General features: G+C 46.0%; 1 protein-coding gene across 4 annotated transcripts in view; it reads right to left on the reverse strand.

The window, feature by feature from the left end:
- The window catches only part of LOC110492703 (host cell factor 1), a 60,073-nt gene that overhangs the window by 19,308 nt on the left and 24,264 nt on the right, over positions 1-16,501 (reverse strand). For 3 of the 4 annotated variants that reach the window (XM_036947803.1, XM_036947804.1, XM_036947806.1), the window contains exons 15-19: positions 16,210-16,417; positions 12,844-12,977; positions 7,954-8,092; positions 7,449-7,585; positions 5,381-6,419 (exon numbers count right to left, since the gene is read on the reverse strand). In XM_036947803.1, the coding sequence (XP_036803698.1) occupies positions 5,381-6,419; positions 7,449-7,585; positions 7,954-8,092; positions 12,844-12,977; positions 16,210-16,417 (1,657 nt within the window). The remainder of the gene's footprint in view (positions 1-5,380; positions 6,420-7,448; positions 7,586-7,953; positions 8,093-12,843; positions 12,978-16,209; positions 16,418-16,501) is intronic. The other variant, XM_036947805.1, reaches the window with a different exon arrangement.

The raw sequence follows: 16,501 nt of genomic DNA on the forward strand, positions 1-16,501 counted from the left end.
AACCAACTGGAAGGATCTACAAAACAGGTTGGAGAGACATCCAGAAGAAATGGCAACATCTGGGATCTCCTCCCAGACCTGGACTAAAGCATCCGCCAACGCCTGGACAGTCTGTGGTGCAACGTGGCGTTGGTGGATGGAGCGAGACATGATGTCCCAGATGTGCTCAATTGGATTCAGGTCTGGGGAACGGGCGGGCCAGTCCATAGCTTCAATGCCTTCCTCTTACAGGAACTGCTGACACACTCCAGCCACATGAGGTCTAGCATTGTCTTGCATTAGGAGGAACCCAGGGCCAACCGCACCAGTATATGGTCTCACAAGGGGTCTGAGGATCTCATCTCGGTACCTAATGGCAGTCAGGCTACCTCTGGCGAGCACATGGAGGGCTGTGCGGGCCCCCAAAGAAATGCCACCCCACGACTGACCCACCGCCAAACCGGTCATGCTGGAGGATGTTGCAGGCTGCAGAACGTTCTCCACGGCGTCTCCAGACTCTGTCACATGTGTTCAGTGTGAACCTGCTTTCATCTGTGAAGAGCACAGGGCGCAGCGCCAGTAGCAAATTTGCCAATCTTGGTGTTCTCTGGCAATTGCCAAACGTCCTGCACGGTGTTGGGCTGTAAGCACAACCCCCACCTGTGGACGTCGGGCCCTCATAACACCCTCATGGAGTCTGTTTCTGACCGTTTGAGCAGACACATGCACATTAGTGGCCTGCTGAAGGTCATTTTGCAGGGCTCTGGCAGTGCTCCTCCTGCTCCTCCTTGCACAAAGGCGGAGGTAGCGGTCCTGCTGATGGGTTGTTGCCCTCCTACGGCCTCCTCCACGTCTCCTGATGTACTGGCCTGTCTCCTGGTAGCGCCTCCATGCTCTGGACACCACGCTGACAGACACAGCAAACCTTGTCACAGCTCGCATTGATCTGCCATCCTGGATGAGCTGCACTACCTGAGCCACTTGTGTGGGTTGTAGACTCCGTCTCATGCTACCACTAGAGTGAAAGCACCGCCAGCATTCAAAAGTGACCAAAACATCAGCCAGGAAGCATAGGAACTGAGAAGAGGTCTGTGGTCCCCACCTGCAGAACCACTCCTTTATTGGGGGTGTCTTGCTAATTGCCTATAATTTCCACCTGTTGTCTATTCCATTTGCACAACAGCATGTGAAATTGATTGTCAATCAGTGTTGCTTCCTAAGTGGACAGTTTGATTTCACAGAAGTGTGATTGACTTGGAGTTACATTGTGTTGTTTAAGTGTTCCCTTTATTTTATTTTTTTCATGAACATGGCCTTATTTCCATTACAGCATATATATTGTATGACTGTCATTCATATTCCATTCACCCAGCTCAATGTAACAGTGATAGGTTTAGGTTACTGTCATTCATATTCACCCAGTTCAATGTAACAGTGATAGGTTTAGGTTACTGTCATTCATATTCCATTCACCCAGTTCAATGTAACATCGATAGGTTTAGGCTACTACATGACTAATTTTCCCCTATACCCATTACGAGGTTTCTACAACCTAGCCTATGAATAAAAGATTACAACGTAGGTGCACACAGGTCGAGAGACAAATTTGAGGCGACAGACAGTGACATTCAATATTTCCTTGCACACTCTTGCCTTGTTATCTAGCTGATCTGGGGGTGTAATCATTAGTCCAACTGTTGCAAACGAGAGTTTCTATTGGACAAACACAGGTATGTTTTTATGTTTTTTATATACCCGTGTTGTTCCGTTTGCTTCTGTTGAATAAACGCCCCCCCCCCCCCCCCCCCCCCCCCCCCCCCAACAGAATCAACGGAATGAATACACCCCTGATCACGTGTGAAACACAGTTCACTTTCATAGCAGCCACGTTGTATTCCTTCTATGCACTCTCCTCCTCTCACCTTTTCCACTCCCTTGAGGACTTCAATACACAACACATCAGCTGTTTGTGACCAGGCAAAAAAAATAAAAAAAATAAATAAATTACTTTAACCATATTATTTAAAGTAACATCATAGTCAGCATTGCTAATATAACTAATGCATTAGTAAACCCGCTACAATCACGCAGTAACGTTAGTGTACAGTCAGTATGCAGTTACAGGGCCCCGGTAGCAATACATTAATAAAACCAAAAACTTAGCTTGACTTGGAAGAGTTCCAGTGTTGTGTTAGAAAGTCATAGCCTGTTAACATCCAGGGTGTTTCAGTAGGCTAAACTAGCTAGCGGCATTTGCTAGCTACATAAGTGAAACAAAGTGAGAGAAAAAATAAATACTAAATCTCTCTATTTCCAGTCTTGCTTCTGCTTCATTTTGGAAGAAATTAATGTCTTCTGGCTTCAGTTTCTAATGATTGACAATAAATAGACCCTATAAAAAAGCTACACCCCCCCCCCCCCCCCATCTAGGCCTGACACAGCAACATTTTGAACAGTGGTCTAGGCTGCCTACTCAACGAGGCCTACGACACATTGAGTGCACCATGCAGCAATGCTGCATTCAACTGCACCAGTGATCCACACACATACAGAAAGAAAATGCATGTTTTACATTTCAAAACGTAGCTATGTTTGGTCATTTGGAGTTATGCACATCTGCAAGCATAGCAGCAGAGGCTGGACAAATATAACTGATCTCTTGTTTTAATAATGTCAAAACTTGATTTATAGCATCCTGTGGACATAAGTGGACATTATAAAAAAAGGGCCACATTTTTTCTAATAAAACAGAGGCCAGTTTGGATCAGTTGTATGCACGTTGTTTTGTTCAAACATAATTGTCTATGTCTGGCCCGCGAATTCGTAGCGCTTTCAATATGGCCCGTGTGGTGATTGAGTTTGACACTCCTGCACTAATGTGTCATTTACATCCTGGCTGAGATATATATCTATATCTACACACACACACACAAGTATGTGGACCCCCCTTAAATTTAGTGGATTTAGCTATTTCAGCCACACCCGTTGCCGACAGGTGTATAAAATCAAGCGCACCGCCATGCAATCTCCATAGACAAACATTGGCAGTAGAATGGCCTTATTGAAGAGCTCAGTGACTTCCCAATGTGGCACTGTCCTGTGAGGCCACCTTTTCAACAAGTTAGCTCATCAAATTTCTTCCCTGCTAGATCTGCCCCGGACAACGATAAGTGCTGAAAGTCGTCTGTTCTTTCGTCCAATCAATTTTTCCCAAATATAGACAGACCCTATGTGTATAATATCAACTTTCGTGCATTGAGGTTGTCTATGCTTTAAGCTTCCGGTTTTATGCCTCAAGAGGGTGCCAGAGATATAGATAACCAGAATTAAAAAAACATTAACCTCCCGCTCCTACTGGCTGACGCATATTTTGGTTAATCAAAATTATATCTAAATCTAAATGAAAATGATACTAACCTAAAAAGTTACTTCTATTGCCGTTGCAAAACATGGCTTTATGTAGGCTATATTTGACAACAAATACATTGCAGCCTGCAGGAAGAAAATGTCCAGATTAAAAATAAATATCCTATAAATCAACATTGGCTATCCATGGCCTGTCTGCAACAAACTTCAAACATTGTATCAACTATTAACTTGGGTCAGGCCCAAAGCTTGCACTAGCAAACTTGCAACATTGTATAAAATATTCTGGGTCCTCAGAGTTTCCCATGCCAGTGAGGTCAGGATAAGTAACAGTGCTTAACTTGGGCAGGAGCTTGCTGGAGGGATACCCGCCACCTCAAAATGTTCTAGAGCTCCTGTTCCTCTTATAGAATTTTGTTGAAAAGTTTTGTGGCGCTCCTCCACCTAAATATAAACAGCACCCAGAATGCCAAGAGTGTGCAACGCTGTAATCAAGGCTAAAGGCTAGCCACTTTGAAGATTCTCAAATAAAACATTTAGATTTTTGTTTTAACACTTTTTTGGTTACTACATGATTCCATATCTGTTATTTCATAGTTTTGATGTCTTCATTATTATTCTACAATGTATAAAATAGTAAAAATAAATTTAAAAAAAACACTTGAATGAGTAGGTGTCCCCAAAGTGGACTGGTACTGTACGTTTGTTTTAGTGGAGCAGTAACACAATATCGGTCGATCAACAGCCTAACGACCAAACAATCAACTAATTGGGGTCAGCCCTACAGTGCTGTTATTGTGAAGTGGAAATGTCTAGGAGCAACAACGGCTCATTTATACTGCGAAGTGGCAGTCCACACAAGGTCACAGAACTGGACCGCCGAGTCCTGAAGCACGTAAATTCGTCTGTCCTCGGTTGCAACACTCCCTACTGAGTCGCCAAATTGCCGCTGGAACCAACATCAGCACAATAACTGTTTGTTGGTAGCTTCATGAAATGGGTTTCCATGGGCGAGCAGCCGCACACAAGCCTAAGATCACCATGCGCAATGCCAAGCTTCTGCTGGAGTGGAGGCTGTTATAGCAGCAATGTTCCAACATCTAGTGGAAAGTCTTCCCAGAAGAGTGGAGGCTGTTATAGCAGCAATGTTCCTACATCTAGTGGAAAGCCTTCCCAGAAGAGTGGAGGCTGTTATAGCAGCAATGTTCCAACATCTAGTGGAAAGCCTTCCCAGAAGAGTGGAGGCTGTTATAGCAGCAATGTTCCTACATCTAGTGGAAAGCCTTCCCAGAAGAGGGGAGGCTGTTACAGCAGCAATGAGGGGACCAACTCCATATTAATACCCACGATCTTGGAATGAGAAGTTGGACAAGCAACTGTCCACTACATGACCAAAAGTATGTTGATTTTTATTTGATTAATAAAATATTTAAAAACTGTGCTTAAATAAATGACATTCAAATAAATGACATTAAATTAATTTTCCAGGACTTTTCCGATTTGATAATTTCCCCAAACTTTTCCAGGCCTGGGGAAAAAAACAACATTTTCAAATACAATGACTTTTCCAAGATTTTCAGAACTGTACAAACCCTGACTGTACGAACCCTCCTGACTGTACGAACCCTCCTGACTGTACGAACCCTCCTGACTGTACGAACCCTCCTGACTGTACGAACCCTCCTGACTGTACGAACCCTCCTGACTGTACGAACCCTCCTGACTGTACGAACCCTCCTGACTGTACGAACCCTGACTGTACGAACCCTGACTGTACGAACCCTGACTGTACGAACCCTGACTGTACGAACCCCGACTGTACGAACCCCGACTGTACGAACCCCGACTGTACGAACCCGAATCTGTCAACTTGAAGAAAGGGCCGGGTTACAGTCATGCTCAGTGGATAGATAACAGTAGGTCCTACCTGTGGTAGCTGTGTTACAGTCATGCTCAGTGGATAGATAACAGTAGGTCCTACCTGTGGTAGCTGTGTTACAGTCATGCTCAGTGGATAGATAACAGTAGGTCCTACCTGTGGTAGCTGTGTTGGTGGTGCCCGTTTCGTGTGTTTCACACGGTGGATTGGAACACACTCTCTGGACCGTGCCCGTCCCTGTCCCCGTTCCTGTCCCCGTTCCTGTCAGGTTGGACGTAGTCTGAGACGGGGTGTTGGTCGTCCCTGTTTCATGTGTTTCACACGGAGGATTGGAACACACATTTTGCACTGTCCCTGTAGTCTGCCCGATGCCCATACTGGAGTTGTCCTGCGTCGAGGTAGTGGTAGTTCCAGTCTCGTGTGTTTCACAAGGTGGATTGGAGCAGACAGGAGATGTGAGGGGGGATCCTACTCCTCCTCCTCCTCCACCGCTGGATGACTTGCTCTGGTTATCTGAGGACGAGGAGCTGAGCGTCATGCCCATCTTGTCAGAGCCCATGTTAGAGCGTGCGGTGGTCGAGGTGTAGGTGGTCCCTGTTCTCAGAGTCTCCGGTCGTAGCACCCCGGGCACAGAGCTGGTACCAGAAACAGACGAGGGGGAGAGGTCTCCGGAGGAGGAGGAGGGGGGCGGAGAGGACGGGGGATCAGACCCGCTGGTGTTGTTGGTTACGCAGGAGCCTTGTTGTTGCTGGTTGGATCCCATGTTACAGCTGGCGGTGGTCTGGGTGTTGGTGGTACCTGTATCGTGGGTCTCTGACGGTGGGTTGGTGCACACCTGCTGTACCTGGCCCATGTTGGAGGACGCTGTCGTTTGAGTGTTGGTGGTGCCGGTCTCGTGGGTTTCGCACGGCGGGTTTGAACACACCCTCTCCACCCCACCATTACCAGTCATGTTAGCGGAGGCCGTGGTAGCTGTATTGGTAGTGCCGGTCTCGTGGGTCTCGCAGGGGGGGTTTGAGCAGACCAGGGTCACGGTGCCTGGGTCGCCTGCCTCGGGCTGGGTGGAGGAGGGGTCGGCGGAGGTGGGGGACGACAGGATGGAGACAGGAAGGTCATGGACAGGCTGAGCCTCCACACCGCTAGGGGAAGTGATTAAGGTCACCTGGGTGGCCTGGCCTCCTGCCTGGCCTCCTGCCTGGAGGACAGAGATGCAAGATGTCAATTAAACAACTTAATACAATTCAATCTAGCCATTATAATTAAGAAAAATTTATATAAAATTGAATGTTATGTCACTCCGAGTGATATGTTTTCATGGTGGCATGTTTGAACAGAAAAATAATTTCCACAGTTCATACAAGAAGCACTGCAACGTCACCCTGACTTATCATAGTCAGCTTGGTGTCAGCTTGGTGTCCCCCGGACATATCATAGTCAGCTTGGTGTCAGCTTGGTGTCCCCCGGACATATCATAGTCAGCTTGGTGTCAGCTTGGTGTCTCCCAGACGTATCATAGTCAGCTTGGTGTCTCCCGGACGTATCATAGTCAGCTTGGTGTCACCCGGACGTATCATAGTCAGCTTGGTGTCTCCCGGGCGTATCATAGTCAGCTTGGTGTCACCCGGACGTATCATAGTCAGCTTGGTGTCTCCCGGGCGTATCATAGTCAGCTTGGTGTCAGCTTGGTGTCTCCCGGACATATCATAGTCAGCTTGGTGTCAGCTTGGTGTCTCCCGGACATATCATAGTCAGCTTGGTGTCAGCTTGGTGTCTCCCGGACATATCATAGTCAGCTTGGTGTCACCCGGACGTATCATAGTCAGCTTGGTGTCTACCGGACGTATCATAGTCAGCTTGGTGTCTCCCGGACGTATCATAGTCAGCTTGGTGTCTCCCGGACGTATCATAGTCAGCTTGGTGTCTCCCGGACGTATCATAGTCAGCTTGGTGTCTCCCAGGTGTATGCCACCAGGACAAGCTCAGCAGCAAATTTAAATGGAAGTCAATCCATTCCAAGTATTAATGACGACAGTATGTACCTGTACTAAACTGGACTGACATAGCAAATGTGGTAGATAAAACACTAGGGCTGCAATTCTGATCTTTTTTATTCACTAATTGGACTATTGACCAATTAGATTAGCTCTTTTGCCGATAATTGGGCAAAAGATCAGAATTGGGCTACCTGTGTAAACGCATCCTACGTCATCGGCATAAACTGTACCTGTGCTGCGGAGACGGTGACCTGTCCTGGCAGGGTCGTCATGGTGCCCAAGGTGGTGATAGGAGCAACGGTGGCAACACTTCCTCCTGCCAGGCTGGTCGACACTGTGCCAGTCACCGTACCCAACGTAGTCACACCTGTTCAGAGGGAGAACATTGAATTATGAATTGATTGACGGCCATTGGTAGCGCTAACAGACTGGTTCCCAGGCTCGTGTAACGGGACTGATGCTGCAAAACAGCACAAGCTAAAGCCTGCCGGTGACCTGTTGATGATTCAATGTGTCGCTAACTAAATTCACATTAAATCACTAACTTAAATCACTAACTAAAATCACTAACTAAAATCACATTAAATCACTAACTAAAATCACATTAAATCACTAACTAAAATCATATTAAATCACTAACTAAAATCACATTAAATCACTAACTAAAACCATATTTAGTAGCATAACTAGACATGACTAGCAAAGCCGTGATGAGATTATCACTGAGCTCCTTACCTGTGGTTCCCTTGACGACCAGGGTGGTGACGTTAGGCTTGACACCGGAAACCGTTACCGGGGAGACGAGACGTACACCTCCCATGGGGACGGTCCGTAAAATAGTTCCGGGCTGTCCTGGGGCACCCTTCAGCACCACCTGGTAGTAACATAATAATAATAATAACAGCATGTTAATCTACATATAGGCCTTAAATACAGTAAAATAGTTCCGGGCTGTCCTGGTGCACCCTTGAGCACCACCTGGTAGTAACATAATAATAATAACAGCTACATAGAGGCCTTAAATACAGTAAAATAGTTCCGGGCTGTCCTGGTGCACCCTTGAGCACCACCTGGTAGTAACATAATAATAATAACAGCTACATAGAGGCCTTATATACAGTAAAATAGTTCCGGGCTGTCCTGGGGCACTCTTCGGCGCCACCTGGTAGTAACAGAGAATGTATACATGTGCAATATAGGAAATATACACAGTTATTCCCCTGAGCAAGGCTCTTAACTGTTATACAATTTAAAATGTTATATTATTTTTCAAATAACTGACTTAATGTTGCTGGACCCCAGGAAGAGTAGCTGCTGCCTTGGCAGGAACTAATGGGGATCCATAATAAACCCCAGGAAGAGTAGCTGCTGCCTTGGCAGGAACTAATGGGGATCCATAATAAACCCCAGGAAGAGTAGCTGCTGTCTTGGCAGGAACTAATGGGGATCCATAATAAACCCCAGGAAGAGTAGCTGCTGCCTTGGCAGGAACTAATGGGGATACATAATAAACCCCAGGAAGAGTAGCTGTTGCCTTGGCAGGAACTAATGGGGATCCATAATAAACCCCAGGAAGAGTAACCGCTGCCTTGGCAGGAACTAATGGGGATCCATAATAAACCCCAGGAAGAGTAGCTGCTGCCTTGGCAGGAACTAATGGGGATCCATAATAAACCCCAGGAAGAGTAGCTGCTGCCTTGACAGGAACTAATGGGGATCCATAATAAACCCCAGGAAGAGTAGCTGCTGCCTTGGCAGGAACTAATGGGGATCCATAATAAACCCCAGGAAGAGTAGCTGCTGCCTTGGCAGGAACTAATGGGGATCCATAATAAACCCCAGGAAGAGTAACCGCTGCCTTGGCAGGAACTAATGGGGATCCATAATAAACCCCAGGAAGAGTAACCGCTGCCTTGGCAGGAACTAATGGGGATCCATAATAAACCCCAGGAAGAGTAGCTGCTGCCTTGACAGGAACTAATGGGGATCCATAATAAACCCCAGGAAGAGTAGCTGCTGCCTTGGCAGGAAATAATGGGGATCCATAATAAACCCCAGGAAGAGTAGCTGCTGCCTTGGCAGGAACTAATGGGGATCCATAATAAACCCCAGGAAGAGTAGCTGCTGCCTTGATAGGAACTAATGGGGATCCATAATAAACCCCAGGAAGAGTAGCTGCTGCCTTGGCAGGAAATAATGGGGATCCATAATAAACCCCAGGAAGAGTAGCTGCTGCCTTGGCAGGAACTAATGGGGATCCATAATAAACCCCAGGAAGAGTAGCTGCTGCCTTGGCAGGAAATAATGGGGATCCATAATAAACCCCAGGAAGAGTAGCTGCTGCCTTGGCAGGAACTAATGGGGATCCATAATAAACCCCAGGAAGAGTAGCTGCTGCCTTGGCAGGAAATAATGGGGATCCATAATAAACCCCAGGAAGAGTAGCTGCTGCCTTGGTAGGAACTAATGGGGATCCATAATAAACCCCAGGAAGAGTAACCGCTGCCTTGGCAGGAACTAATGGGGATCCATAATAAACCCCAGGAAGAGTAACCGCTGCCTTGGCAGGAACTAATGGGGATCCATAATAAACCCCAGGAAGAGTAGCTGCTGCCTTGACAGGAACTAATGGGGATCCATAATAAACCCCAGGAAGAGTAGCTGCTGCCTTGACAGGAACTAATGGGGATCCATAATAAACCCCAGGAAGAGTAGCTGCTGCCTTGGCAGGAACTAATGGGGATCCATAATAAACCCCAGGAAGAGTAGCTGTTGCCTTGGCAGGAACTAATGGGGATCCATAATAAACCCCAGGAAGAGTAGCTGCTGTCTTGACAGGAACTAATGGGGATCCATAATATACCCCAGGAAGAGTAGCTGCTGCCTTGGCAGGAACTAATGGGGATCCATAATAAACCCCAGGAAGAGTAGCTGCTGCCTTGGCAGGAAGTAATGGGGATCCATAATAAACCCCAGGAAGAGTAGCTGCTGCCTTGGCAGGAACTAATGGGGATCCATAATAAACCCCAGGAAGAGTAGCTGCTGCCTTGGCAGGAACTAATGGGGATCCATAATAAACCCCAGGAAGAGTAGCTGCTGCCTTGGCAGGAAATAATGGGGATCCATAATAAACCCCAGGAAGAGTAGCTGCTGCCTTGGTAGGAACTAATGGGGATCCATAATAAACCCCAGGAAGAGTAGCTGCTGCCTTGGTAGGAACTAATGGGGATCCATAATAAACCCCAGGAAGAGTAGCTGCTGCCTTGGTAGGAACTAATGGGGATCCATAATAAACCCCAGGAAGAGTAGCTGCTGCCTTGACAGGAACTAATGGGGATCCATAATAAACCCCAGGAAGAGTAGCTGCTGCCTTGGTAGGAACTAATGGGGATCCATAATAAACCCCAGGAAGAGTAGCTGCTGCCTTGGCAGGAAATAATGGGGATCCATAATAAACCCCAGGAAGAGTAGCTGCTGCCTTGGCAGGAACTAATGGGGATCCATAATAAACCCCAGGAAGAGTAGCTGCTGCCTTGGCAGGAACTAATGGGGATCCATAATAAACCCCAGGAAGAGTAGCTGCTGCCTTGGCAGGAACTAATGGGGATCCATAATAAACCCCAGGAAGAGTAGCTGCTGCCTTGGCAGGAACTAATGGGGATCCATAATAAACCCCAGGAAGAGTAGCTGTTGCCTTGGCAGGAACTAATGGGGATCCATAATAAACCCCAGGAAGAGTAGCTGCTGTCTTGACAGGAACTAATGGGGATCCATAATATACCCCAGGAAGAGTAGCTGCTGCCTTGGCAGGAACTAATGGGGATCCATAATAAACCCCAGGAAGAGTAGCTGCTGCCTTGGCAGGAAGTAATGGGGATCCATAATAAACCCCAGGAAGAGTAGCTGCTGCCTTGGCAGGAACTAATGGGGATCCATAATAAACCCCAGGAAGAGTAGCTGCTGCCTTGGCAGGAACTAATGGGGATCCATAATAAACCCCAGGAAGAGTAGCTGCTGCCTTGGCAGGAAATAATGGGGATCCATAATAAACCCCAGGAAGAGTAGCTGCTGCCTTGGTAGGAACTAATGGGGATCCATAATAAACCCCAGGAAGAGTAGCTGCTGCCTTGGTAGGAACTAATGGGGATCCATAATAAACCCCAGGAAGAGTAGCTGCTGCCTTGGTAGGAACTAATGGGGATCCATAATAAACCCCAGGAAGAGTAGCTGCTGCCTTGACAGGAACTAATGGGGATCCATAATAAACCCCAGGAAGAGTAGCTGCTGCCTTGGTAGGAACTAATGGGGATCCATAATAAACCCCAGGAAGAGTAGCTGCTGCCTTGACAGGAACTAATGGGGATCCATAATAAACCCCAGGAAGAGTAGCTGCTGCCTTGACAGGAACTAATGGGGATCCATAATAAACCCCAGGAAGAGTAGCTGCTGCCTTGGTAGGAACTAATGGGGATCCATAATAAACCCCAGGAAGAGTAGCTGCTGCCTTGGTAGGAACTAATGGGGATCCATAATAAACCCCAGGAAGAGTAGCTGCTGCCTTGGTAGGAACTAATGGGGATCCATAATAAACCCCAGGAAGAGTAGCTGCTGCCTTGGCAGGAACTAATGGGGATCCATAATAAACCCCAGGAAGAGTAGCTGCTGCCTTGGTAGGAACTAATGGGGATCCATAATAAACCCCAGGAAGAGTAGCTGTCCCTGAACGAGGCAGTTAACCCACCGTTCCCCTGAACGAGGCAGTTAACCCACCGTTCCCCTGAACGAGGCAGTTAACCCACCGTTCCCCTGAACGAGGCAGTAAACCCACCGCTCCCCTGAACGAGGCAGTAAACCCACCGCTCCCCTGAACGAGGCATTAAACCCACCGCTCCCCTGAACGAGGCAGTAAACCCACCGCTCCCCTGAACGAGGCAGTAAACCCACCGTTCCCCTGAACGAGGCAGTTAACCCACTGTTCCCCTGAGCGAGGCAGTTAACCCACCGTTCCCCTGAACGAGGCAGTAAACCCACCGCTCCCCTGAGCAAGGCAGTTAACCCACTGTTCCCCTGAGCAAGGCAGTTAACCCACTGTTCCCCTGAACGAGGCAGTTAACCCACTGTTCCCCTGAACGAGGCAGTTAACCCACCGTTCCCCTGAACGAGGCAGTTAACCCACCGTTCCCCTGAACGAGGCAGTTAACCCACTGTTCCCCTGAGCGAGGCAGTTAACCCACTGTTCCCCTGAGCAAGGCAGTTAACCCACTGTTCCCCTGAGCAAGGCAGTTAACCCACTGTTCCCCTGAACAAGGCAGTTAACCCACTGTTCCCCTGAGCAAGGCAGTTAACCCACCGTTCCCCTGAGCAAGGCAGTTAACCCACTGTTCCCCTGAACAAGGCAGTTAACCCACTGTTCCCCTGAACAAGGCAGTTAACCCACTGTTCCCCTGAACAAGGCAGTTAACCCACTGTTCCCCTGAACAGGCTAAGCCACTGTTCCCCTGAACAAGGCAGTTAACCCACTGTTCCCCTGAGCAAGGCAGTTCTGGGCATAGTGCTGATGATCATGCCTGGTGTTACTGCACCAGGGTTAAAGGTTAGAGAGGGGATAGAGGGGGGTTGGGGTACCTGTGTGAGTCCCTGTTGACCAGTCCCAGTTCTGGGCATTGCGCTGATGATCTTGCCTGGTGTCCCGGTGCCTGGTGTCATCATCTTAGTGGTAATGATGGTAATGGGGGACTTCATACCACTTCCTGTCACTCCTGACCAGACAACAGATTAAAACACATTAGTACATGTGGTAGGCAAGGGGGAACCCATTTCTGGTAAATCAATAAAATAAATCCCAGCACACTTTTGGACTCATTTAGTCGGTACCTGATAAAAGTACAATATCATTGTAAATTAATGTTGAAAATTAAATTTATATTCCCGAAAATTAAATTGAAAAATGATGCCATAGCTAGAACAAGTAGACGGAACAAGGAGCCAGACGTTTCACCAGATATCTAAACCTGAAGAATCCGGTCGGAATTTCCACTCCCCACCAAATATGGTCATGACAGGAAGCCCAGTGGCCGGCCGTGGGAAGAGATGGAACTGGGCCAAATTTCTGCTCGCGGAAGAAAATCCCGACCTCAATACAGATTACAGTTTTTTTTGTTCTTAATGTTTACATTAAGGGGTGTTAAATCTATAAGACAAAACTGCAGGTAAAATCCTATGGGTGGTATGACTACTAGGGGGGGCCAATACAATTCTACTGCAGTCATACAGTTGTTCGTAGTAGTAGTAGTTGTTCATAGTAGTAGTAGTTGTTCGTAGTAGTAGTAGTAGTAGTAGTTCGGCATCTGGAGTCTGCTTTGTGGCAGGTGAAATTATCCCAAATTATCCTTCCATTTGCTATGTGCATTAAAGCGACTCACAACAACAACAACAACAACCCAAAACCAAGTGATCGGTTGTGTTCCCTACGTTCTCCTTTCCCCCCTCCGTTACGTGTCTCTCATTCAATTTCGTTCCCCGCCACTCCCTCTGCACATGCGAGTGGTGTGCACCGAAGCCTACAGAAACGTACTTGCTTTGCAAATGTGTCTTAATTTCTACCAATCTGTGTGTGCCAGTTACGGTTTTCATATCCACCTTTTCATGGAGCAGTTTAAATTTTATAAAAATAAAAAAAATGGCTTCATATCTCAAAATCATTGTCACGTAGTTAATCAAAATTATAAATAAATTATAAAAACCTCAAAGTTACTTATATTGCCAACTATGTAAAAAAACATTTTTTTAAAAGCCTACATAAAGCCAACAAATAAAAACATTGCAGCCTGCAAATAGACGATATTTGGATAACAATAAATATCCTATAAATCAACATTGGCTACACATGGTCTGTCTGCAACAAACTTGAAACATTGTATCAACTATTAACTTGGGTCAGGCCCAAAGCTTGCACTAGCAAACATTGTATAAAATATTCCTGGTCCTCAGAGTTAGTTTCCTGTGCCAGTGAGGTCAGGACTGACACTGCCGTAGACCTATTTTCATGATGTTTCCACTGGATCAGAGCATGACATTTTGTCCCTTTCACACAGAGTGGTTATCGAAAGAGAGAGCTAGACATTGAGGAACTATTGTCATTCTCAATGGATGTAAAAAAATAATAATAATAAATCATAATAAAATAAAAGACTTGGTTTGCTTGTTGTTTGGGGTGAAGAAAACATGACTTTGAGAGGCTCTACAGCTCATTAGTGGCGGTGAGTTAAGCCAATCAGAAATACTATCAGATCCCCAAATGGACACATTTATAAATCCGTATGTAGTTTTAAAACACCTCATTGCTGGAACCAACTACACAATACATTACAATAGGATGTTCTGGTACCTCTTATCAATTTTAGAAAAAAATATTGATTTCTCACCTTCTTAATGAGAAAAGTAATAGTTTTTTTTCTTGTGTATTTGTGTTGTGCTGTATTTTACTAGTTTTATATTGGATAAGATTTTTGTCATTGTATATGCAGGGCTCCCTGTGAAAGAGAACCTGGTCTCAATGGTGACTCCCTGCTTAAATAACATATATATATATATATATATATATATATATATAGTAGTAGTAGTAATTTGAAAGATACACATCTGCTAACTAACATCACAGCATTGTTGCATTAGGTAGGTTTATTCGTAATGAAATAATCCCTTTGATGATGGAGACATGTTGATGGCAGTTTTTTCAGTTAGGGATTTTCTCTGAATGTTATTGACTCAATTTAATTTCAACTTTATATATATTTTTTCACATCACTGGTTAGAGGAAAACCTGCAGAACAGACATTTTGAAATGTTGCATTTTGATACGGGGGGGGGTCACCGGAATAGAAAGAGAAGCACACTGTTCACTCCTATCGATTATCACGTTGAAATCAAGTGCGTGAAAAGGAGGAGATGAGGCACGTCCTGTTAGAACAGCTAAACAATAAAACACACGGAATCTGTGGATCTGTGAATCGTGTGAATCAGTGGATCGTGTGAATCAGTGAATCGTGTGAATCTGTGGATCGTGTGAATCAGTGAATCCCTGGTTAGAAGACCATTTGTAGAAGACTGCTTGGTTAGAAGACCATTTGTAGAAGACTGCTTGGTTAGAAGACCATTTGTAGAAGACTGCTTGGTTAGAAGACCATTTGTAGAAGACTGCTTGGTTAGAAGACCATTTGTAGAAGACTGCTTGGTTAGAAGACCATTTGTAGAAGACTGCTTGGTTAGAAGACTATTTGTAGAAGACTGCTTGGTTAGAAGACCATTTGTAGAAGACTGCTTGGTTAGAAGACCATTTGTAGAAGACTGCTTGGTTAGAAGACCATTTGTAGAAGACTGCTTGGTTAGAAGACCATTTGTAGAAGACTGCTTGGTTAGAAGACCATTTGTAGAAGACTGCTTGGTTAGAAGACCATTTGTAGAAGACTGCTTGGTTAGAAGACTATTTGTAGAAGACTGCTTGGTTAGAAGACTATTTGTAGAAGACTGCTTGGTTAGAAGACTATTTGTAGAAGACTGCTTGGTTAGAAGACTATTTGTAGAAGACTGCTTGGTTAGAAGACTATTTGTAGAAGACTGCTATGGTTAGAAGACTATTTGTAGAAGACTGCTTGCTATAAGGTTAATTTTGAAGTGTTGCATTTTGATTCAAGTCAAGACAAGTCAAGACAAATATCTATATTCTGGAACGTCGAATGTTGATGTCGGGAGACTACCATCACAGAAATGTTCCTGTTAGTTAACTTAAACCAATCACGACGTGGCATAGCATAGCAGCAGTGACAACGGTTGGCTGCTATTTAAGTGATAGTTTGACTGTCAAATCCATGTACTGGTGAGCGGCAAGAGACTTTTCCCAGAGAAATATTCACCAGCGCCTGACAAAAATTTTAAAAAAGGCTCCAGACCTGCAATTGGCTGATTGAAACGATCGATAGGAAGCAGACAAACCTGCTTGTCCGATGGAGGACATGGGTATGGTCTTGATAATGTGGGTGCCCGGCTTGGAGGTGGAGGTAGGCATGCTGCTGTAGGACAAGATGGTGGGCTTGCCCCCTACGGTGGCCCCGGCCTTGGAAGTGGTGATGATGGTGGTGGGCGTGCCGTCGGCTGACGTCACCAACTTCAGGATAGTACCCGCCGGAAGAGGACCCTTCGTCTGGCGGGACAGGAAGAGGAGAGAGAGAGAGAGAGAGAGAGAGAGAGAGACAGAGAGACAGAGAGACACAGAGAGAGAGACAGA

The sequence above is a fragment of the Oncorhynchus mykiss genome, chromosome 16 (genome assembly GCF_013265735.2).
Source record: "Oncorhynchus mykiss isolate Arlee chromosome 16, USDA_OmykA_1.1, whole genome shotgun sequence".
NCBI classification, from domain to species: Eukaryota; Metazoa; Chordata; class Actinopteri; order Salmoniformes; family Salmonidae; genus Oncorhynchus; species Oncorhynchus mykiss.